The sequence below is a fragment of the Xenopus tropicalis genome, chromosome 8, assembly GCF_000004195.4.
Source record: "Xenopus tropicalis strain Nigerian chromosome 8, UCB_Xtro_10.0, whole genome shotgun sequence".
Lineage (NCBI taxonomy): Eukaryota > Metazoa > Chordata > Amphibia > Anura > Pipidae > Xenopus > Xenopus tropicalis.
In genome coordinates, this window is record NC_030684.2 from 63,567,689 (window position 1) to 63,593,690 (window position 26,002).

Here is a 26,002-nt window from a genome sequence, read left to right on the forward strand (position 1 = left end):
GGGGGCCACTTGTGGTCTGCCACTTATAAATTAAGGCCAGGCACTTGTGCTGGCAGTTCTTAATCTTAACAGCTGGGCATGGCCACCACTCATGGAGAAATATGTTTTTTGTCAGTATCCCAGTGATTCCCAACCAGTGGCTCATGAGCAACGTGTTGCTCTCCAATACCTTGGATGTTGCTCCCAGTGGCCTTAAAACAGGTGTTTAGTTTTGAATTCTTGGCTTGGAGGCAAGTTTTGGTTGCATAAAAACCCAAAGTACTGCCAAACAGAGTCTCCTGTAGGCTGCCAGTCCACATAGGGGCCACCAAATAGCCAATAACAGTCCTTATTTGGCACCCACAGAAACATGTCTTATGCTTTGTTGTTCCCCAAGTCTTTTTACATTTGAACGTGCCTCAGAGGTATTTTTACCTCTAAGACTTAATCCGGGCACCATGCAAAATTGTTTAAGGAACTCTGTATTTCAGGTTGAAAGGGTAGTTTACTATAAAATAAAAGGAAAAAAATTCCCACACAAGATAATTAATTTGAGCTTATGTAAAAAATATACATAAACATATGAATTTTTTTTTTCTTCACAAACATATGTGATTCTACGGACTGAAATGGAAACTATTATAGTTATTCTTTAACTCATAGGAGCCATTTCAACCCCACCTTGGGGGAAATGGTCTCATGCTTAATGCAAAATAGTGTTATAGTCTTGAGTATAAATTGAGCTTTATTTTTTCATTTTTTTTTCAGTTACTTATCTTTTTGTTCTGAAGCTCTCCTGTTTTTAACCACCATTTCATTGCTAGGGGTTTCACTTATCCTAGTAACCAGCCAGCAGTTTGGAATTCAGAAGAGACAAAACCACTATAGAAATATCAGGAATTAAAAATTATAACTATAAAAATGCAGCCTCACTGAGAGTTTTTTTTCTGAAGTCAGCGAACCCCCCAACCAAATAGCATTTGAAACTAAAGTCTGAAAAGAGGGAGAAAGAGGAAGGGTCATAATTAAAACACAATAACAAAAATTAAGACCAATAGAAAATTTGCTAAAAATCGGTAGGTATAATATGCCAAGGGGTACATTTATCAAATAGCAAATACCAGTAAAAGAAACCCTGAAGCCTTAGATAAGTATACATGATTTATAAGTGCACAAAACTGCTTTGCTAGATTTAGGTATACTGGGTGGGACCTGGGCAGATCAATTGTGTGGTTTTTAATATGGGTCGCATTCTACTTGTTGACAGGGCCCTCTGCCCAGGGGCCCATGTGATCAATGGACTAATAATTTTGAGGGCCATCCTTGCTTTCTTAATAATGTGGGGGTCTGTGATTCCTGATGGCAGCCTTTTACATATTACTGTAAGGTTTTATTGAATACAAAATGTTAAACCATATATGACTATCATTAGCAGTAATTCACACAAGCCTGTGATTTGTGCTTATATGAATGCAATAATTTCCAGTATAGTTAAGCTTTATACCCACCCATGGAAAACAGAGCAGAACTATATTAAACACTGTACATGAGTAGACTATATTGTGATTACCTGTTCAAGAAGAGGGGTTAAGGTTTTTTTCTTTGCTAAACATAAGCATTGAAAATAATTGTGGGGTATGAAATAAAGAAAGACATAGTTTGACAGCAGGCAAAACATTGATTACTAAGATTTGTTTCATGTTGGAGGGTAATTTGCTACCATTTATTATGTAGCAACTCCTCTCTGTACAGAACAGGATTGGGTCCTGCTGTTTAGGTGCATTATTCAGGAGCAGTGGGCTGGTGATCTTGTTTCCTCTCTGACTGACTATGCTTTGTGTTCCCTTGCTTTCCTTTTACTTGGTGTAATACAGAGTGCACTTCAGCATTGTATCTCCCCACTTGCATGACTGAGAAAGAGATTATAGGGAAAATGGAACTTTGGCCCAGTAAATAGGCTAACTTCCACAGGAAGGCTGATCTACACAAGGGGATTTATAGCCACATAAGCACAGAAAATAAAAAGGAACAACATATTGTAAATAAATAACATTTGTATTGTCTACAAATATTCATTTCTGTAGCATTTTCCTAGATCAGAAAGACAAGCAGTGTCGGACTGAGATGGCAGGGGCCCACCAGAAAACCCTGAACCATGGGCCTACTCTCAAAAGTTTAATTCCTCCTCTCCTCTCTCAAACTCTTTATTATCCTAGTCTCTTTTCTACTACATACTATACTCTATTCTTCCATCTGTCATGACCATGACATGAAATAGGCTAAATAGTTAAAAGCAAAAGGGCCCACTGACACCTGGGCCCACTGGGAGTTTTCCTGGTATCCTGGTGGGCCAGTCTGACACTGAAGACAAGTAAAAGTAAAAAACGTTCTTCTTTATACCTCATCGACCCTCCCTCTGTAATAAGAGAATTAGTTTAAAGGGACTCTAATCCTGACCATTCTATGCTGTTTAACACTTTTTTTTAATGTCTGGACAATTTTAAGGGAGATAACCATGTCAGTTCTGTAGCTGAGCTCTATCATGCTACCAAATTACTAAGTCCCAAATAAAGAGTGCTAAACAGTATTAACATTAACACATTGCAAGAAGTCATTTTTCCTGGCTTCTGCTGCATTGCTTCAGGAGTCCAAACTGAAACTAAAAATAGAAACAGCCAGGCAGAAATTGCGTTCAATAGCTACTTCTTTTGCTATTAGATGTTGTCTTAGAATTACATTTCCTTTTAAGCGGTAAAATACAGCTTTTTCATCAGAATACCAAGTTTCCTTTTTTTGTTATATAAAGGATAAAATATAACAGGAAGACGTGTGGAAGCAAAAGGCAGAACTCTGTCCATTCATTGGCTGATGGGGCCTAGCATGTATGTGTGCCTTGGCTTGTTTGTGTGCACTGTGAATCCTATGATCCCAGGAGGCGGCCCTTAATTCTTAAAATGGCAGTTTTCTATTTAGGAGTACCCAACTGCACATACTACTAAAACAGTATATTTTTATGAAAATGGTTTATTTAGATGAAGCAGGGTTTTTCATATGAGCTTGTTTATGCAATATATTTTATAGACACCTACATTGTTTGGGGGTATAGTTTTTCCACAAGGTCCTATAAAATAAGCATCTTATCAATAGAGATTTTGTTTAATAAATCAATTTGTTTCTTTGAATTTATTACAATTGTTTTACTCTTAATTGACTGGCAATGCAATTCATACTTTACGAATGGGCAAGATGAGTGGCATGCCCAATACTTACACTGCCCTGACTCTTCCTTTGCCGAGCACTGTAAACTGTGTACCATAATAGTGGAGGATCTCCAGCTGGACAGTGCTGAACGCTAGGATTGGGAACATGCATACTTCATTACAGTATTTTGCTTTTTAGACAGTTCTCGTTATAGATGCAAATTTCATCACAAGCCCTGTATATTGGTCAGTAACAAATATACATGATGAATATGTGTTTGTTTTATACATACACTACCCAGGTAGGTGTACCTCTGCTTTGTCATAGGATTGATGGCTGACATTTGGCAAGCAGGGAATTTCAACACTTGAACACTTGAATGGCAGCTTGCATAGGGAGGGATAGGAAGCAAGTTTCTAGAATACAATATCAACAGTAAAATAAAATATTCAATTTCCTTTGTCTTTTAAACAGGCAAGTCATTGCTTATGTACTGCAAACTGCCAAAGTTTACCTTTGTACAATTAGGGAAAATTTCACAGATAAATTCACATTGTATTTTTAGGATACAGAGGCAAATACTTGTGCTATCTAGTAGAATTAAGTCTAAAACAACTGGACTTTTCTGAGTTTTTCTTGAAAACGTTTCACCACTCATCCGAGTGGCTTCTTCAGTTCAAATGACTGGTAGGGAATTCCCCGGTATTTAAACTCTTGATGGTAGTAGAGTCACAGACATCCAATCACAATGGTTCCATTGAACTTGTTCAGTTAGGTGTTAGCTGAAACTGACAGGTGTAAGAAGGTATGATCCAATCACAATGGTACCAAGATTCTCATTGATGAAGGTGTTAATCCTTCAAAGTACATGACTGGAAGTGTGAACTGTTGTGAAACTGCCGGGGTAAGGATGTCAACGCCTAACTGAACAAGTTCAATGGAACCATTGTGATTGGATGTCTGTGACTCTACTACCATCAAGAGTTTAAATACCGGGGAATTCCCTACCAGTCATTTGAACTGAAGAAGTCCAGTTGTTTTAGACTTAATTCTACTAGATACTGTATATCATGACCTGGATGAATGAGAATCTTCATAGACAAATACTTGTGCTCTTCGTTCAGGTCTCCTGTTCATTAGGAAGCTCTGATGATTATTGTCATTATTATTATCGATCTAGTTTTAAGTACATATACTCTATGCTTTTTTTTTTTTTTTTACTTTCATTTTATAATGCATTTCTCTTACAAAATCTCCATCCATCACTGCTTTAGGATGCATCAAGTCTCTTTTTGTCAGTGACCATGGGACATATATTATTAATGGCAGATGTAGATCATTTGACCCTCCTTGTCTGCTATGCAAGAACATTGACGCCATATATTTAGTAAAAGGAAAATGATAGGCTTAAACGGGCATCGAGCTCCAATAACTATGCCTTCAGTTCAGTGCATAGCAGTAATGATCCATTACCTGTATAGTGTTTTATGCATGCTGCTCTTCGGTTTGTTTCCGGATTGGCTAACCTATACACAGAGAAATCAGTTTTTATCAAGATGCCTTAAGTGTGAGCCAAAGGTCGATTTTATCACTTACATGGCCACTGGTTGGGGATCACTGCTGTAGAGATTCCTAAAACAGCTCTTGGGAGATGCTATGAGCAGTCTCATAAATCTGAATGTGGTGTTTTTTAAATCCTTTATGTTCAGTGTACAGATTGAGCACTCATTTGTTGGCATTATGGGGAGTCCTTAAGCCTCCAGTCAGAAAAAGTAACATAGCTGTTGGTGCATAAGGATGCTGAACTGCAAATAAGGTACAAAGACATGATCCTGTAAAGACTGGCAAGGAACTGCACTTCTTTTTTTATGCTATGTTTGCTTTGAAAGTATTTCCGTTAGTACTAATATTCATGGTGCCATATAAGAAGACTTTGTAAAAGAAGTATTCATTTGGTTTCTGACATTGCTTTTTACCAGTGTTGCTCTGTCCCTGCAGCTCCAGGACCGCACTCAGTTCAGTGACCATGATCTAGCAATGCTGAAGAAATACTGGGATAACGGCATGACAAGTTTGGGCTCGGTTTGCAGAGAGAAGATAGAAGCTGTGGCTTCAGAATTAAATGTAGACTGTGAAATAGTGCGGGTAAGAAGAAAACATAAGCGCTGAAAATCTCGGAGGTCACCCACGCAAAACACATTGGTTACAAGGGATAGATTTAATAAATTGTGATCAGTGCCTTTACATGTGGGAAAATATATAAACAAACATTGAGAATGGAAATTCTACTTTCTCATGTTTTGTTACATAAAGGGAGCACCCAAAAGGTATGTCCTAAACATTTTTAAGTAGGGATAAAAAAGGGCCAAAAAACAGGTTTCAAAGTGACTTTTTCCCCTCTGTTGTCTGCTGATAACCCATGCTGTGGCTATTAATCTGATTGCTCCACTAAAAGAAACTTTAGTAAGTAGAAAAACAATACATTCATTTAGTGAAACAGCAGACAACATCACTACTCAAACAGCAGGCACATAGTACAGAAGGGGAGATAAATCAAAGATCTTTTTATTTTCTGTTTTCAGCTTTCATCTTTGTCTCTTTGGGGGCACAAATATATGGCAGAATACAGTTGATAAAGAGAATCTGTTACTAGAAACATATCTTTGACCAGATACAAAGATGTTTTCCTAATAAAGTAGTGGATCTTAAATACTAGGGAGAGCATGCTTTCTTCCCAGTTCTTTTCTGCCCATACGTAGTGCTACTATCATGTTATTTTTATATCTAACTTCAAGGAGCACCAATGAGTAACCTAAGTGTGTGGGCAAACTGGAGTGTCCACAGGTGAGGAGCAGTGGCAGTGAGTATTTTCGATCACAGGGCGTATGTGGCACATAGGGGCACATTTATAAATGCTCAAGCCTTTGGGCTTGAGCATTCATGTCCCAAAACCACTCTTGCATTGTTTCTTCATCCGAATAGTTTGGGAACTCTTGTGTGATTTTGGGATCCAAAGGCCAGAGTTCATTTACATACCTGAACCACAGTTAAATATCAGTTAATATATAGAACATTTGTTCACAACAGCTAATAATATAGATCAGGGCTCCCCAAATGTTTCAACCCCTGACCAACATCTAAATATTGAAAAAAAGGTTGGAGAGCAACACAAGCATGAAATAATAGATCTGGTAGCCCTATGTGGATTGGCTGATCACAGTAGGCTCTCTTTGGCAGTACACATGGGGATGTATTTATTAACATTGAACACAAACATCACCTGTGATGTTGCAACTTGTAGGTGATCGTGCAAATCTAATTGCAGATTGGATGCTGTGGGTAACATCACCGGTGCTGTTTGTCTCCAATGTTAATCAATATGCTCCATGGTCTTTATGCAACTAAAACTTCTCAGAAATTCACCAAAGGGGTTGGTGAACAAGGTTGGTTGAGAGTCACTGGTTGAGGATCACTCACTCTCCAATGAAAATTGCATATGGGAAGATAGGATTTGACCATTTATTGACCATTTAAGTTAGAAATGTAAAATTGGGGGCAATGTTTCAAAGAACAGTAAATATCATTATTGCTCTGTAAAGTGCAGAATGTTTGATAAATTATTCTACATATTAAAAGAAGTCATAGGGATTGTTTATTTTGTTTGTGTTTTTGTATGGTGGCATACTTACTGGAAAGATCTGATTTGACGAGAGGGAATGCCATTAAAATAAATGTGTCACATAATGATTGCAGCTGATGCAATGATAACCAGTGCCGGCTATTGGAAGCAAGAATCATTTATTAGTGAAAGCATCATTTGACAAGAGCTAAATTCCCCACATTCTCTGGGCTAATTTCCTAATTACTTTTTTATAGACACCCAGTAAATATGGTTGGCTGGAAACAATCCATCATTTTAAAATGTAAGAGCGACTGATGATATTTTCATTTACAATGCATTCCTGAATTTAAGACTAGAATAGAGAAAAGAATCCTTCCTGTTCCCAAGATGGAAATTGCAAGTCACAATGCATTATGATTCTGCGTGAGCTTAATTTAATCTAACCTTGGGTATACTTTTTTGCTAGACATGTATCCATCCTCTTCCTGGATGTATTTGCCATAATGAATTTGGAATCCTTATTGCTTTTACTGAAAAAGCCATTTCCATTGCTTAAATTAATATCTACTATTTTGTAATCTCAAGGGATATATGTGTGTCCTCTGCACATATCTGTTGATAAAAACTTTGTAAGATAATTTCTTGGATCGATCTTGCATTCATTTGTTGTCCTATCTTATCCCTGAGTGCATCTTTTTTTTTAGTATAAATTGACAAACATTTTTTTTCAAAATTGATTATATCATTACTAATAAAATTTGTTTGTATGAGTCCTTACTAGTGATGAATTATTTTTTTTGCCAGGTTTTACTGCTAAAAAACACCCATAGACTCCAATGCGAAAAAAATTTTGCACAAAAAAACACCCATTGACTTCTGTGTATTTCACCACTTTTTGCCATTTCACTAATTTTTTGGTGAAGTAAAATGGGACAGGTTCGCTCCTCACTAGTCCTTACACATTTGTATAAATTTTAATAAATGGCTTTACAACACCTGACCGATATTCCAAGCTGTTATAGCCTTCAGTATTATAGCCTTCAGTGTTATAGCATTCAGTAAGCTACCAAGTGCTGCATGTGTCTTCACCCTTAAAATTATCAAGCTTCTTGGGATATCAGCCTTGTTTGCAATTTACCCTTGCTTGTTGTGGTAGCTATTACCCTAAAGTTACATGTGATTCCTTCCTCAATCACACATTGGTACAAATGGGGGGTAAACCCACCGTATAGCGCAAGGGGGTGCACATGTCCCAGACCATGAGCTTAAGGGTGGTTACAGTGCACTTTTTCTTGCAAATTAATGGGCTGGCACAAACTGGACCACCACTAATTAAAAGATGTGGTTAAAATTGTTTTATTTTAAAAAAAATATTTCCAAGTCATAGTATCAATATCTAATGGGGTCTGTTCAGACTGGGAGTGTTTTGAGCTTTCTAAAAAATTGTATACATACATGCTTATGTATACTGTGGGTCGTTTAAAATCTTCACACTGTGGTTTATTGTACAGCATACCTAAAATCTTGTGCAACAAGTGTATTTAATGTGTGAAGTAGATGGATTTTATCCCTGGACAAATCTGTTAAACTATTAGATTTCTAGGCAGAGAGACTCATAAGTAGATTTCCTGGCAGATCAGAAACTGGGCCCTGATGGACTTTCCTGTTAGACAGATGATGTGGCGTGATGGGATTCCTGGCTCTTCTCTCTTCCTAAACTGAGATCTCTCTTTTTATATCCAAATGACAGCTATTTCATTAAGTTTGTGCAGCAGAGATGCTTCCACAGATATTCTTGAGTGTGTCCTATATATCTTTTGTATTTTATTCTAAATGTACATTGTGTTGATGCAGTTATTTTGGTTATAAAACAGGGAACATTTCTCAGAAAGGTTTAAAATTCAATAAAGAAATCCATTAGGGGCGAGGAATTACTTGAAAAAACTCTGAGTAAAATGTTGCTTCTGCAATAGTGCTGGTTATAAAATAGATTTGCAATGTTCTCTTTTCTATGGTAGAGCACAAATTTCCCATCTCCAAAGAAGCCCTTTAAAATTGCATGAGACACAAGCCTTGTGCGCGGCTTGATGAGGAGCCTGAAATAGATTTTAGCTTCTGTATAATGAATAGCTGTGTTAGAAAGTACTTACTCATTCTGTCTCTGCTGCTAAATATAGACGCAGGCCCTCAGGTGAGAGGCTTTTTATTGATCATCTGAGAAGCTGCGACATCAGAATTGCATCTTTTTGATCTAGCAGAATGATATAAAAAGTTGTATTACTGGGAGACAGGGAATAATCGCTGGCTAGGCACTTTTTGTTCCTTCGCTGCATCTGTAATGACATGGACCATACACATTTCTGCTTGAACTGCAGACAACCACTCTCACAAGGATATTGTAATAAGATATCATTTTGCAGGGGAAAAAAGAGCACTTGCAACTTGCATGATGTGTCAATGTCATTAATGTCATGAATTGCATGCAAGTTGCAGTCCATAGTTTTGTTGTGGCGATGGCATAACTTCTGTTGCAGCAATGAATGCAGCATCAGTAATGAGTCTGATTTACCTTGAGAGTGTAAGTTGTAAAAAATCAACTATGGGAACCCAAACACTAGAAATTTAAGGGTCCCCTAACCTTCATGTGCTCCATCTTCTGAGCATGCTGAATGGGCACACTAGTGCTTGCTACAAGTTGCCAGGAACATGTATAAATGCAAGTTACTTCTGCATCCATTCTAGCGCTTTGGACTTTTGTTTGCTTTTTTTTTTTTTTTTTATAAATGAGCCCATACATTATTTGGATTATTTTCTTTCCTTTAAATATGTAATTGGAGAAAATGCTTGCTGTTAGTATTTACCCCACATGTCAGTGGTGTGTGACATGTAGATGCAACTATTTCAAACTGCATTTGGTCTTAAGGTTTAGTTATACTTAACTATCAAGATTTTAATTTTGTTCTATTTGTTCCTCTAAAGAAAATCCCTTTTGTTGCTTCCCTGACTCAGATAAGATTTTCTATGCATGGCATTCCTCAAACCATTGTTGCTGACCGTCGTGTCCAGTTTGTTTCCAAGTTTTGGTGTACCTTCTGAAAACTTCTGGGGATCAAGCTAAAATGGGCTTCTGCCTATCATTGTTAAAGTAATGGTCAGACTGGAAGGATTAATCAGTCCTTGGAATAAATTATTTGCTGTTTTGATTTCTCAGAGCCAGGATAATTGGTCAGAACTCCTTCCATTGGCTGAGCTTGCTCACAGTAATATTGAGCATGATTCTCTGGACTTTTCCCCCATTTTTCTCTTGTCTGTGGTGGCCTCCTTCTTTTCTGTCCTCCAAGGTTTTCAGGATTGATGGCTGACTAGTGATTTGTAGATTGAAAAATATTTGACCCACGCATGACCCAAACCTACAATAAACTAACCTGCACCCAGCCTGGTTCTACATGCTTCACGGATTTATATATGCATGCCCAACCCATCTCTGATGTCATCAGAGAGGGTGGGCCAAGCATGTGTATTTAAACAATTCCACCTCGTCATATGTAAGGCTTAGCATGCGGCATGGGAGTGTCCAGGAGGCAGCAAATTCTCACAGGTCCCACATGTTTTCAGCCCAACCCGCACACACTACTGCTGACTCTACAGTGCGATTTCATAGGCATTTGGTCCTGTGTCCATCAAGCCTTGATCAGATCATCAGCTCCTCAAAAAGCTGCTGCTGTGGCAACCTGATAAGCGTGATAACTGCTAATTAGTATAACATTATTTAAAGGTAAAGTTTTTTTTTTCCAGGGAGCTTTTGTAATGCTGGATGACTAGGGTTAATGGCCACTAATAACTGCTATTATGCAGATTAAGGTTCAAATTGAGTAATGTGTTTAGTCAAATCTAATATGGAGGCCATATCTCAACACTAAGAATGCAGTGCACCTCTACTGGTAATTGTATAATACTATACTTGTAATGATCTTTTTTTAAAAGCTTCAATCTTTTATAAATTATATAATCCTAAAAGATTGGAATAGGCATCTCTATGTATAAACAGTGAGTAGTAATCAGCATCTGCCTTGTGAGCCTCTAGTCTGATCTGCCTGGTCATTCTAATCAAATTAAGGGATTTATGTATTAATGTGCCCGATGTGTGTTGGTTAATTCCTACCATACAAGGTTACACAATCTAATAGACAGATTAAGGGATCAGTGACACATGGGAAATGGAAACCTGCAAGTGAAACTAGGCAAGGCCACCATTTGCATTCAGGCGTTTCTTTCTTTTGTTAGCCCAAACATTGTACAAATTATGTGGTACCCATCTGCTGATTTAATATCCAAATGTGGGATTCTTATGTACAGGATGATTTTGTCTGGGTGACTGATAGCACATACATATTAGTGACCTTATAAATGAATTCTACCTACTGTATTTATATCACAGAGCAGGATATTTTGTCCTACTGCCAAGCTGCACAGTATTTCAATGTCTGAAAAAATGAAAAGTGAAATGCAATGTTTTTATATTAATAAATGGCATCAGTGATATTGTTTCCGTGATCCTAGGAAATATTGCTTAAGGCTTGTAAAAAAAATTGTGTTTCATTAAATCCAATCCATTAAGATTATACAGCACCAACTGAATAAGCAAGGTGACTACCAGCCGTTTCGTCCATGTAAACCAATGCAAACACCAGTGAAGGTTATCCATCAGAACTGGCTCACTTGCATTTCTTTATCTTTTTCCCAACTGCTAATTCATTCTATTAATGGAAACATTTCATGAGTATGTGTCTCCTGTCTGCCATTGTGTGTACTATTAAATAAGGCTGTATTGGGTTACAAGAAATGGCTTACTCATTTACTCTGCCTTCCTGCTTAATTTCTTGTTTCCCTATATAGCACTTCCTGATACCTAGCTTTTAACCATTCTTTGGATCTCTAAAAAAGACTACACACACCATAAAAAGACTCACTAAACAATCCTTTATGTGTGTAATTAGATGAAGCATCAACAATGGGGGTGAGGTGGATGTGGTTCCTTTTCCTGATAGAACTCATGAAAGAGCTACCAAAAGGGTACGCATGAATGAATGCTCACCTGTAAAAACCTTTGTATCAGTTGGGTTTTAAGTGGATAAATTTGGATGGGTTTCAAGTGGATAAAGTTGAATGGGTTTTTAAGTGGATAATGTGGATGGCCTCTGGCATGTTTAAGGGGGGACTAAAGTCTGAGCATTTTTGCAATTTATTTTATTTTTTAAATTGACCTTTCTTTCTCTGCTTAGGTCACAGTTTTGTCCCTTAAAAGCTTAGCATAGTGAAGGGATGGTTCTGGGAGGGTTCTGAACTTCTGATTGGAAGGGGAATTTCTGCAAAAGCTTTAAAAGTATCCCTTTAAAAGCAGCACATTAAAAAATGTACTGTAAAAGCACTTAGGGGTACCTTTAGTTGCTCTTGTCTGTCCACCAACTTACTTAGCATTTCTCTCTGCCTTTCTGTGGTATTATAATTCCATTGGTATAAGTTATGGCATATGGTCGTGCCGTGAACTTATTCCTGAAGGCTTGGCCAACTAAATACAAGAAAATGTAAGGTTTTAATGCATGATCACCAAGTTGTCTTTCTTGTTTTTTTTTCTTGTGAATATATGTTTGCTTTGCATTGTATGCCCAATTTAGGCACCAATATGCAGAGCCCACCATTAGATTATACAGTGGTCCTGCAGGCCTACCTGTTAAATGAAGACCAGATCAAGGCACCAATGCATTCTTCAGCAAGTGGGATTTGTAAACCTACCTGAAAGATATCTGCCAAATTTTCCAGATATCGATTGTACAAGCCCTTCTTAGGGTCTCCTACACAGACCGATAAGATGCTAGCTTAATGTGGAGGGGCCAAAGCAGCAGATTTTATCAACTTGTGTATGGCCAGCTTTATTTTGTATATATTTTAAGCCTTGCATAAAACTCCATTATTTTACAACTACTGGCCACAACCTTTCTTAGGGTGAAGACACACAGAGCTATTACTAGCAGCTACTTGCTGATCATTTACTGATAATTGTCTTTAGCAGAGGCAGTTCTCAGTATTGTCTATGGCAAGGTATTTTCTGAAGTTTAGTAGCTGTGAAAAAATGCAAGTAGCTCTGTGTGTCTTCACCCTTATCGTCTCCCATATCCCTCCTGTAGTACTTACAAGGAGCCATCATTATGTATGGCCTGGTACTTAGGGCATTAGCACACAAAAGTTTTGTCATCCACAGCAAGTCTGTGCGACTGTGGGTGACAAAACATAACTAGTTTCCACCGACAGTAATGTGAATCGCTACAGGGGAAACATGCGCATCCCTTGCGCTTTCCAAAGTAGGCCAAAGATGCCTTTTAAGGAAAACAGACAAATGAAAGGATTCCAGCATAAGTAACTTACTAAGTGCATAAGTGCAAAGTCTGACTGGATGAGATCAATGATATCTGTCTGTAAGAAAAATACATTCAAACTTCTACTTAAACTATTATTATATAGAAACATTTTTATTTCTTTTATTTATTTACAGACGTGGATAGGAAATCGAAGGCGAAAATACCGTTTAATGGGAATAGAGGTCCCACCTCCCAGAGGAGGTCCTGCCACCTTCTCAGAGTCAGGATCCTCTTCATTGCCTTCAGTAGAAGATCCTGTTGCAGAAGTAGCTGAAGATAATGACCGGAATGATGACGTGTCTATCTGCCTCTCTGAGGAAAGTTCACAGGGTAAGAAGAACATTCATAGCATTTCACAGTTACACAAACTGACTTATTCAAGATTAATGCAAAATATGTGTGTGTGTGTGTGTATTTTTTGTCACACACTCTGCTGTCATTAAATCAGTTCTGTGATCCTGTTAATCACATTGTATCAACTGTTTTTGAGTTAAACCCAGTATTGCATAGAATATTAACAGCCACATAGATACTGCTTTTGGTACAGTATATTTTAATATTAATAACATGGTTGCACCAAATCCAGTCTGGGAATTCACAAATACAGCAAGAAGGCAGGTACCATTTTGTAGACACTATGATTAGGGAAGTTTTATATCATCCCAAAATCTTGAATGGGGGACCTGATGCCCATGTCCAGGTTACACAACTATAGACTTTGAGAAGAGCAGGGAATGTGAGGGGTGCAGTGACATCTAGGAAGTACTGAATGGAAAGTGAAAGTAATTGACTGCCCTGCCCCTGCATTGAGGCAGGGCAGGCAGTATATGATTGAAAACTAAGATTTTTTAATACATATATAACCGGTATTTATTTTTCTTATTAAATAATAAATTTGGGTTTTATGTTTTATATGTAAAGGACCTTTATTATACAGCTTTTTTATGTCTTGGTGACAGGTCATCTTTAGCAAATGTATATTGGTAAGTTGCTTTCATTATGCCAAAAACAGTTTTTAGGTGGAGACCCCCTTTTTATTGTTTTTAGCAATAACATTAAAACTCTAAAGACTTTTAATTTAGATTAGATTTCAACAGAATTTTTCAGGAGCTGTATATGGAGAGATGTAGTTCTGCAGCAGCTATCTGCAAATTTATTGACTTTAAATTGACAAGAGCATCAAGCAGGAAACCTGTATTTTAAATTATTTCTTTCTTACACTCAAAAGGTTAAAATTGTCTGTCTGTCCCCCTACCCAGTCACTCTACGCTTTTCATGAATCGCTGCACAGTGCTTTTGTGTTAGTTTAAATGCTGTGTTGTTCAGCTCTGTTTAATTTAACACTTAGATAATACCAACTGGACTTCAGTTAACTCCTTGGTATAGTTTCTTATAAATTATAATAAGATAAATAATAATAAACAATAGATACTGATAGGATGTCTTGGGAATGGTGTATGTAAAGTACATGGTAGATGCTATTTCCTGTATACACAACTGTTATATATCCTATATCCAGTAAATTACAATTACAATCAGTACAGTCTGGCTGCCCATGGCCAGTAAGTTAGATCACTTGTTGGAGCAGGGGGCTGTTTTGGAGCACCCAACAAACCCTACAATGCACCAGACTGGGATATTTTTCTAGTGACCACATCAGAGAATGACTTGCCTTATCAATTGTTTTGAGGTTACAGCACGTGATGATATACTTCAATCGAACACATACCAGATTTTTAAAAAAGTGTGTGCTTTTTGCACATTTTTACCATTTCTATATGTCAGTCTATTACAGTACAGTCACATATTACACCGTATTACATATAAAATGTGAGCACTTACACAGCCCGGTCTCGAGTATGTGCTGATTTTCTGAATTGTTAGCTGCTGGCAGCATTATGGGAAATACTGGCAGCACCATTTAAACATATCTTGCTCGTGCAGTGATTACAGGCAAAATGTTATCCTGGAGTGCAGAGAAGGGCACATTAGAAACCCTTGCTGTATTTAGAATGTCCTTGTAATAATCAATTTCATGTTAGCAATGCCTTTCAGCGTAATCTATAACCTCTCTATTTTTATTCACAAAGGCTGAGTGATTTAGGGCCAGGGAGCAACTAGTTTTCAAGGTGTTACATTATGTCTCAGCGGAGGTACAGAGCACTTATCACACACTATGTCAGTCGATGAAGTGTTACCTTTTGCTTGCTGTGAATGATAGTATTATTTTTAAGGCTCCGTTATAACATCCTGTATGACTTGGTGACTTTCCCAGAATAAACCCTGATAATGAACAAGTTCACTGTCAGTGTACATCACAATTCTTTACCACTGGGAACAAGACAGACCTTTTAAACACCTCTATTCCTCTTTGTGAATCTTGGTTGTGAGCACAGAGTACTTTTCTGCAGAGATCCAGGTGTGCTTGTTTCTTTATGCGGGTGGCCTGGAGACTATTCCATAGAAATATGGCAGGCAAGTTTCAGATGTTTTTTTTAACATTTGCTTTTAGACATAGATTGGGGATGCTAGTTATAGTGCCAAGCGAACAGTGTTTGTTGCCCTGTAGAAAGTCAATAATTGTTATGAAGGCTAGATAGCAGACCGGGCTGCTGATCTAGTAATATTCTTGCTGATTCTGCTACTGACCTGCTAACTTTTACATATCTGCCATATCTTTAGACCTTACCATTAGCCCTTGTCCAAACCAAACAGCATATTGTATTATACAGGCTCATTTCTTCTTCCTACTGAAATGAACAAATGTAAGTATTTGGAAATATTTCAAGTAGAAAGAGTTCATTTTTAAATTCTGGTAAAATATTATATAGATAGAAGTTAAGGGGCAAGGCTGGTGCTATCTAGTAAATAGTGAACTTTTACTATTTCCGGCATGTGCAAGGGTTACCTTTCAGAATGTTATCTGTCAAAAGTGTGGATCATTTGGAAGATTTACAGTAAGAGTGGTTGGCATGCAACGTATAAATGCCCATCCCCATTTCCACCAAGAATTTTCTTTAGAAGTTTCTTAGATTTGCATTGGCAGGCCCTCATTGTCATCTCTCAATTTTGGGATGACCATGACTCTGTTGGTTTTCATAACACTCCCTGTGGGCCAATGGATTGCTGTAATTTTACAGTAAGAGAAGTGCTCAGTTCTGGGATCATATAATGATGCAACTTAATATGCACATTAGGCTTCAGATTTGAATGTATTCATTGCACCCCTGCTATTTTTCATGATAAATTGTTCACCAGCACACAATGTGTTATTGCAATGTTTACATGGGAAAAATATCAGATCAAGCACATTATTAATATTAAGTAGAGTCTTTAATATGCAGGTAAATCCCTGGGTGTAGGGTATCCTATGATGACCTATTGTGCTAAACATTTATATAAAGATAAGGTGAACATAGCTTTGGTCAACAGTGACATTTTTTGAAAATGTGCAATTGTTTGATATGTGCCTCTGTTAAGAATATTGAGTGTGGATTTGCCTAGTGCAGTCCCATTAAGGGTATACGGGGCTTGCATATTTTTACATCCCAGGTGCATGACCTTACATTTATCGACATTAAATCTCATCTGCCACTTAGCTGCCCAGATTGCCAGTTGGTCAAGATCCTGCTGCAGGGATGTCACATCCTGGATAGAATTGACTGGGCTGCAAAGTTTTGTGTCATCTGCAAACACTGATACATTACTCATAATACCCTCCCCTAGGTCATTTATGAACAAATTAAACAAAAGTGGACCCAGTACAGAACCCTGAGGGACCCCACTGAGAACCTTATTCCAAGTAGAGAATGTACCATTAACAACCCCCCTCTGTACCCGATCCTGTAGCCAGTTTTCTATCCATGTGCAAACGACTTCACTAAGACCAATAGACCTTAGTTTAGAAAGCAGTCATTTGTGGGGAACGGTATCAAATGCTTTGGCAAAATCCAAATAGATTATATCAACTGCATCCCCACTGTCCAACTTCATAAAAAGCAATTAAATTGGTCTGACATGACCTGTCCTTCATAAAGCCATGCTGATTACTGCTCATAATGCCATTCTCCAGTACATAATTTTGTATGTGATCCCTTAACAAGCTTTCAAATAACTTGCCCACCACGGATGTCAAACTTACAGGCCTTTAATTGCCAGGCTGAGATCTTACTCCCTTTTTAAATATAGGAATGACATTCGCCTTCTTCCAATCCCTAGGTACCATACCTGATGAAAGTGAGTCTGAGAATATTAGAAACAAGGGCCACTGCAATTCTGCCCCTAGCTCTCTCAGTACCCGAGGGTGTATTCCATCTGGCCCCGGTGCCTTGTTTACATTTATCGTGTGTAACCCTTTAAGCACCATATCCTGTGCCAACCACTGTGTAGTTGGAGCTGAGGCAACAGTGCAGCTATTGGGTGGGATTTATCTTTTACTCTTTGACCTTTAAGTCAGTGGGTGACAAAATGCCTGAAAATACTTTTGTGTAGTAAGGCTAATGCCAGACAGGGCTGATTCTTGGCCTGAGGATACACGGAGGGCCACATAGACCAGTGATGGGCAACCTGCTGTTCTCCTGCCAGAAAGTGTTTAAAAAAAGTTCTAGTAGAAGGGTATTTTCAGGAATTTTTGGCTATCACTGGCTACAAAACTATCCCTTGTGCCATTGTCCTTAAGGACATAAGAGTAATCCAGCCTTAGTGATAAATCCTCATTTTATCAAGTACCTCCTGATTGCAGGATCACAATTCAGCATGAGCCTAGTTCTTCCACCAAGAGCCGCTGTACTGAGCAGCATTCTTACAGAATATCAAAGTGGATATTTTTATAATGATATGGCGATAAATAATACAGAATGTAGTGGCTATTGCTGGATTGAGACTTTTATTGATTAGTCTCCCTCCTTTGTTTTGGGGCTCTCTAAGTTGTACCTTAATAATGATTTCCAGCATCAGCTGCTGAGGTTTCCGGGTCATGTAGTTAAGCTATATCTGGAGAGGCTAAATTTAGTTTTCCTTATTTTCAGATATCATCTTCTCCATTTCAGATGTTCCCTGAGATGTTTATTGCTCAGACATCTATGATATTTATAAACAAACTTTGCTTGTGTTGCCTGAGAATGGCAATTTTCCGTTTAGTCTTGGCATCTAATGCCGCTGACACTCCTCATTACCAGACCTCAGCTTCTCTGCTGTTTACTTTCTGCACAGCGGCTCCCCTTCTCCCTCCGGTGATTGATTGTGGCAGCAAGGCGCAGAGCTTGCCCATAATTATGTGCAGCATTCCCAGCACCTTGGTGGCGTTTTTTGTTTTACACTGATGAAATGAAAATAATTGTTTGCATATCAGTAAAATGCAATTAGCTGACACTATGTGTTCAAAGGAAATTATACATAAAAGATTAAGTGGCTCTTAACTTGTAAGAGGATCTTGTCTATACTACTGCTGCTCTCTACTATCCTGCCTTCCACACTGCCTATTCTCCCAGCCTACGACACTCAATAATGAATGCTTCTGCTTGGCAGATACACATTACCAGTTTCTTCTTTCCTCCCTCCTCTAAAATACAATTACATGTATGTAATAGTACTGCCACAGAGAGCCTCTTGTAGACTGTCAGTCCACACAGGGGCTACCAAATAGCCAATTACAGTCCTTATTTGGCACCCCGGGAACGTTTTTCATGCTTATGTTGCTCCACAACTCTAAATTTGATACATAGTGGCTCACAAGTAAAAAAGCTTGAGGATCCCTGTGCTAACGTCCGCATCCCGGCGGTTGGTGACCCTGACCTACTGTACGCCTCCCATGGATAATGGCGCTTTAGGGCAGTGACACACGGGGAGATTAGTCATGCTGCGACAAATCTCCCCGTCTCCCCCCTTGAGAGGAAACTTTGTCGACCTCGGCAAATCACGGCGCCGCGTATGCCATCCCACCAGCGACTTACATTCTAGCCAGTGGGATGGCATTGCGGGCAGATTAGCCACCCGCGACGGCGCGACTAATCTCCCCATGTGTCACCGCCCTTAGAGTTCATGGTAATGTAACATCAGGTCTATGATCTGTTATACTCATCAGCACAATCAGGGTGTTTGCTATCCCTTGTCTGTACAAGCTTGTGCTGTTGTTATTAAACAATAAAAATAGTAGAACTGTAAAAAGATTATAGTTAATAATGTTATGAATAAGTTATAGTAATATTAGCTTACCTAACATTAGGAAAGAGGATAAGTATTATTATTATACTCTGTGTTTTCTCTATTTGTCCAGCAAGAGTCTTTAATCAGTGTGATTGAGATGTAAGGTCAAACAATGTTTTAGGGGGTAGATGGTAAAAGCAAAGGAAATCATTAGTATGCCTTATTTTTTGGTGTATGTAGTATGGCCCAGCATAATGGGATTCTTTACACTTTGTTGTTATAAACATCTCAGTGGTACAGTTCTGACTGCACTGAGCTAGAACATTTGTCTAATTCCAGTAAGTGTTATTCTGTGGCTACTAAAGCAAATAAAGTGCTGTCTTGTATAAAAAAGGGCATTAACTCAAGGGATGAAAACATAATTTTGCCCCTTTATAGGTCTCTGGTAAGGCCTCACCTTGAGTATGCAGTGCAGTTTTGGGCTCCAGTCGTTAAGAAGGATATTAATGAGCTGGAGAGAGTGCAGAGACATGCAACTAAAGGTTAGGGTTATTTTCTCTGGAAAAAAAGGCACTTGTGAGGGGACAGGATTACTCTGTTCAAATACATTATAGGGAATTATAGGCAGATAGGGGATGTTTGTTTTTCTCATTAAAACGATTAGCGCACCAGAGGCCACCCCTTTAGATTAGAGGAGCAGAACTTCCATTTGAAGCAGCGTAGATGGTTTTTCACAGTGAGGGCAGTGAGGCTGGGGAATGCCCTTCCTAGTGATGTTGTAATGGCAGATTCTGTTAATGCCTTTAAGAGGGGCCTGGATGAGTTCTTGAACAAGCATAGTATCCAAGGCTATTGTGATACTAATATCTACAGTTAGTATTGATGTTGGTATATATAGGTTATTTATGTGAGTGTATAGATAGGTCAGTATAGGTTTGTGTGTGCTGGATTTACTTGGAAGGGTTGAACTTGATGGACGGTTTTCAACCCTATGTAACTATGTAATTTATATGGGCAAAAATACAGCTTTACTCAAGTTTAGATATAAGATATGTATATCATAACAATTACATAAACGTTATATTGTTAGTTTGTTGGACGAATATAGACAATAAACAAATTAGAAGCACATTACAATGTGTATCATAGTATGTGGCTCACTTTCTGTTCAGGTGTAACTGCCTGTTAAAGTGCAGTGAGTGTATATGATGTTATATAAAATTCATATTTTCATGAATGTCTTCAATTAAAAGCTTTTTTAGTTCTTGTAGCCCTGTGCTGCCTTGTACACTAAAAGATTCCAGAACATTTTATGCTTTTATTCAGTAATTTGGCCTGTTAACGCGTTTCATGCTGTTATGTTCTGTCATTTGAACAGCGGTGATTTATAAAAACTGAATTCCTTAGCCACATAGGCACAGTGGGCTGCTGTAAAGTAGAGATCTGTAATGTGGTATTCCTGCTGAACTAGTCTTTGCAGCATCCGGTGCTGTAATGTATATTGGGCTGTTGTATCAATGATGAGCGCAGGATTATGGCAGCATTATACAGATACCTGGTAAGGGAAAAATCTAAGCAGCAGCATGCAGTTACCTGGTAATGGTAGCCCTCTTCTGCATGGTCTGTTTAACTACAATCCTCCCCTTCAGTTCCCCCCTTTTGGTTTGCTTTGTGCCAACATCGGGCTTTTATACCAGTGCCTAAATGTATTTTCTTTCCACCAGAGAGAGCTGCAGGCTGCAACTGAAAAAGTGGAATAATTGCTAGCAGAAATATTGCCCTACGAGGATTGTAATTGCCTTGCAGGCTCAGGGGACACAAACCATTTATGCATTAAGACACAGGAAAGAAAATACTGGGGCAGAGGATTTATTTACCGCAAGCACTTAAATAACTGCTTATTTTAAAAGTGAAAAAGCAAACCAAAGTCGCAATTAGCCATCCGGCCCTTCCCCAGGCGAGGAAAACTTGCCAGATTACATTGTGATTGGTTTTTTCTATGATCAGCAGTTGGGCCCCTTCTCATTCTGCTAGAGATGTCGGAAGAACCTTTTCCATGCCATTGTGTAAAATATCATTATTGTGTGATGCTTTAAAAGATACCATGGTAGATTTACTTCCGTCTCAGCATCCCTATTTCGATGAAGCTAATTCACTTAAAAAAAACTATACCCCTGAACAATGTAGGTCTCTATAAAAATATATTGTATAAAACCCTGCTTTATTTAAATCAAACATAAAAAATATTGTTTTTAAATAGTATATGCCATTGGGTAATCGTAAATAGAAAATTGCCATTGGCCACCCCCTGGGATCATAGGATTCACAGTGCACACAAACAAACCAAGGCACACATAAATGCTAGGCCACATCAGCCAATTATTTGGCAAAGTTCTGTCTCCCACACTTCTTTGTGTTAGAGTTAGACCTGAATGATTTTTTGTCAGCTGATCTCTGAGGGAGCACACAGACCATCACAAAATGGCGTCTCAAGGGAAAAGATGTAAAAGGGCAATATTTCCTGATATATATACACTGCTCAAAAAAAGGGAACACAAAAATAAGACATCCTAGATCTGAATGAATGAAATATTCTTATTAAATACTTCGTTCTTTACATAGTTGAATGTGCTGACAACAAAATCACACAAAAATTATCAATGGAAATCAAATTTATCAACCCATGGATGTCTGGATTTGGAGTCACACTCAAAATTAAAGTGCAAAAAAAACACTACAGGCTGATCCAACTTTGATGTAATGTCCTTAAAACAAGTCAAAATGAGGCTCGGTAGTATGTGTGGCCTCAGTAGTGTGTGTGCCTGTATGACCTCTCTACAATGCCTGGGCATGCTCCTGATGAGGTGGCAGATGGTCTCCTGAGGGATCTCCTCCCAGACCTGGACTAAAGCATCCACCAACTCGTGGGCAGTCTGTGATGCAACGTGGCGTTGGTGGATGGAGCGAGACATGATGTCCCAGATGTGCTCAATTGGATTCAGGTCTGGGGAATGGGCGGGCCAGTCCATAGCATCAATGCCTTTGTCTTGCAGGAACTGCTGACACACTCCAGCCACATGAGGTCTAGCTTTGTCTTACATTAGGAGGAACCCAGGGCCAACCACACCAGCATATGGTCTCACAAGGGGTCTAAGGATCTCATCTCGGTACCTAATGTCAGTCAGGCTACCTCTGGCGAGCACATGGAGGGCTGTGCGGCCCCCCAAAGAAATGCCACCCCACACCATTACTGACCCACTACCAAACCGGTCATGCTGGAGGATGTTGCAGGCAGCAGAACGTTCTCCACGGCGAATCCAGACTCTGTCACGTCTGTCACGTGCTCAGTGTGAACCTGCTTTCATCTGTGAAGAGCACAGGGCACCAGTTGCGAATTTGCCAATCTGGGTGTTCTCTGGCAAATGCCAAACGTCCTCCACGGTGTTGGGCTGTAAGCACAACCCCCACCTGTGGACGTCGGGCCCTCATACCACCCTCATGGAGTCTGTTTCTGGAGTCTGTTTGAGCAGACAGATGCACATTTGTGGCCCGCTGGAGGTCATTTTGCAGGGCTCTGGCAGTGCTCCTCCTGTTCCTCCTTGCACAAAGGTGGAGGTAGCGGTCCTGCTGCTGGGTTGTTGCCCTCCTATGGCCTCCTCCACGTCTCCTGATGTACTGGCCTGTCTCCTGGTAGCGCCTCCATGCTCTGGACACTACGCTGACAGACACAGCAAACCTTCTTGCCACAGCTCACATTGATGTGCCATCCTGGATGAGCTGCACTACCTGAGCCATTTGAGTGGGTTGTAGACTCCGTCTCATGCTACCACTAGAGTGAAAGCACCACCAGCATTCAAAAGTGACCAAAACATCAGCCAGAAAGCATAGCCTGCAAAACCACTCCTTTATTGGGGATGTCTTGCTAATTGCCTATAAATTCCACCTGTTGTCTATTCCATTTGCACAACAGCATGTGAAATTGATTGTCAATCAGTGTTGCTACCCAAGTGGACAGTTTGATTTCCCAGAAGTGTGATTGACTTGGAGTTACATTGTGTTGTTTAAGTGTTCCCTTTGTTTTTTTGAGCAGTGTATATTCCCATTTGGTAAGATTTTTTAATAGGACACTTGATATATTATAAACTCTTGGTTTATAAATCCCTTGGTTAAGTCTTCATTGAGGGGTATAGTTTTCCTTTTACATTCCAAAAGAAAGTTTTTGTTTGCCTACAAATTATTGCCTCAGTGACCCTCAACTTAAGGGCCTCATTGTACCAATACAGTCAGTCAGTGGAACAAAGGCCTGCACATGAGCAGATGGCCAGCTCACTGGACAACTACATTTACTAATATGAATGATCATCTCCAGTCAGTTCTTTTCATCCTGACAAATGATTTTACCCTGCACCACTAGCTTAAGGCCCATGTCATACATGGAGATAATTGGGCATTTTTTTCAAGACAAGTTATAGTCACTTATAAGAGTAGGTAAACAAATGAGAGAATATTCTGTAATAGTGAGTGACTTTGTATGAAATGCACATCAGGAAAGCTTGTCACCACTATAATAATATACACACATCCTAAAGTGCCCACTTTCCTTCATTTTTCTGTGAAATTTGTGTAGTCACTTTGTAGTCAAGACACAACACACTTGTCACTTGGGGCTCTATTATAAAGATAACTAGATTCTCACTATAAAGCCTGACAGGCCTGTTGCTGTAGAAGAGGAAGGAAGTAGCTACATGAAATACATTCCTTAGGGAGACTATAATAAGTTCCTGTCACTTCTTCAGAATGTAAGTGTTATTAAATATAACTGATTGTCTTCCTGCACAAATAAAAACTGTTTCTATCATCATATTCCTGGGAATTTTGTGGCGGTATAAGTTGAATATATATTTTCAGGATGTGTGTATGCATGTACCTTTTTGCATTTCAGAATTTCAGGCGTAAAAAGGGATTCATGTAAAATTATATATATAAGAACGAGGCAATACAATATATAGACTTGCCGAGTTCTACCCAGTTTGACAGAACTGGGCCTTGGAGATGATCCCCAGTAATTGTGTTTCCTCTAACACCTTTCATTTTAGAAACGTATATCTGCCTCTGTTAAACTTGCTTTTTTGTCTTACAGCAGATGAAATGCCTGAGGTTGTACGGAATGAAGATATTGCCATCAAAGGAGACTGTCACGATTCTGTTCCAGTGCATAATGTGGTGAGTATGTTGTTTGCTTCCTAGGAATATTGCTTCAGCTTAGAATAGTTTGTTCTCTCTGTGGGCTAACGTACATAGTGCTGAATCAAAGCAATCTACCCAAACAGATCTGACAAACTTTTTAAAAAAGAAGTTACAAAAAACAAGCATTTATATCTTGCTTCCAAGTAAAGCTTTCCATTGTTGCAGTAAAGTGACACTGTCTGCCATCAAAGATTGTCTTCTCCAGATCACGGATCCCATACCTGTAATGTGATTAACCTAAATTCGGAAACCAATGTAGTCACTTTTTGAAGTAAAAATTCCCCCCTGCACTAAGATACAATTGTAGCTAATAAGCTAAACAGGTCTTTTAGGGGAACTGAGACTTGCAGCTTAAAGGGCAATTTCACCTTTTTCGGCAAAACTGTAATAACACATAAAACAGGACCCCAAAACCCCCAGAAATGTATTCAGACTTTAAATAACCTGCCAAATTTAGTCAAATTGGTATTTAGGGGGTGTGGTCACAAAAATGGACATGGTCAAAAAATTGCTGTGCTACACGCCCCATCTGTTTTTGTCCCTCTTTCATTTTTCAAAATGTTGGGAGGTATAATAAGGTAGTATTTTTCCCATTACTCTGCTTTGTGACTGTATTTCATTCCTGAATTTCATTCTCTGAATTTCTCAAACAGCTACAGTCCTGCATTGCATTATTGCTGGGATCAGCCTAGCTTTATTGCAGAGCATTCTGCTGCACACAGCACAGTGGGTGGGTCTTAGTTGTGGACCTTTTATACCGTAGTTAGGCCAGAAATTAGCAGGACCCTATTTTCTATATAGTCAACCAAGGGTGGCTCTCTGCTAGAAGAGGGGTTATATAAGGGGGGGGGGGCACTGAAAAATTGGGGTTCTCTAGCTTTAAGTAAAATAAGTGGAAACTGCTTTGCTCAAACATGGAGATACAGGGTCACTAACACCATAACATGAGCATGCCCTGCATTTATACATAAGATGATTTCTTCCATAAATCACCTTCTACCTAATTTCTGAAAACTTAATTTAATTAAAAATAACCTTACTTTTTGGGACTGAAGTCATGAGTAACAAGCCCTAATTCATCTCCCATTTCAATTTCAGTCCTGCTCCCTGATTGCTTTGGTAAAACATGAGAGCTACAGAACAAACAAATATTCATTAAAAAATCCTAACAGTACAATATAATAGATATGAATCACACATTCATCCAACCCCTGCTGATATGGTTATTTTCCAGACATCTAACCATGTCTTTTAATCTCCCTTTCTTGCCAGAATGGGTGCCAATAAACATGATGGATGGGGAGAACAATGTCAAGGGAAACTTTCAGCTGTGAATTTAATAAGACATTGTGAGTTTCCTGAAAAAAATAACCATAGTATGTGGGGTTGGACA

General features: G+C 38.9%; 1 protein-coding gene across 3 annotated transcripts in view; it reads left to right on the top strand.

The window, feature by feature from the left end:
- The window catches only part of hdx (highly divergent homeobox), a 68,904-nt gene that overhangs the window by 24,310 nt on the left and 18,592 nt on the right, over window positions 1-26,002 (top strand). For 2 of the 3 annotated variants that reach the window (XM_004916891.4, XM_002938541.5), the window contains exons 6-8: window positions 5,179-5,325; window positions 13,353-13,548; window positions 24,503-24,585. In XM_004916891.4, coding sequence (XP_004916948.1) covers window positions 5,179-5,325; window positions 13,353-13,548; window positions 24,503-24,585 — 426 coding nt within the window. The remainder of the gene's footprint in view (window positions 1-5,178; window positions 5,326-13,352; window positions 13,549-24,502; window positions 24,586-26,002) is intronic. The other variant, XM_012969462.3, reaches the window with a different exon arrangement.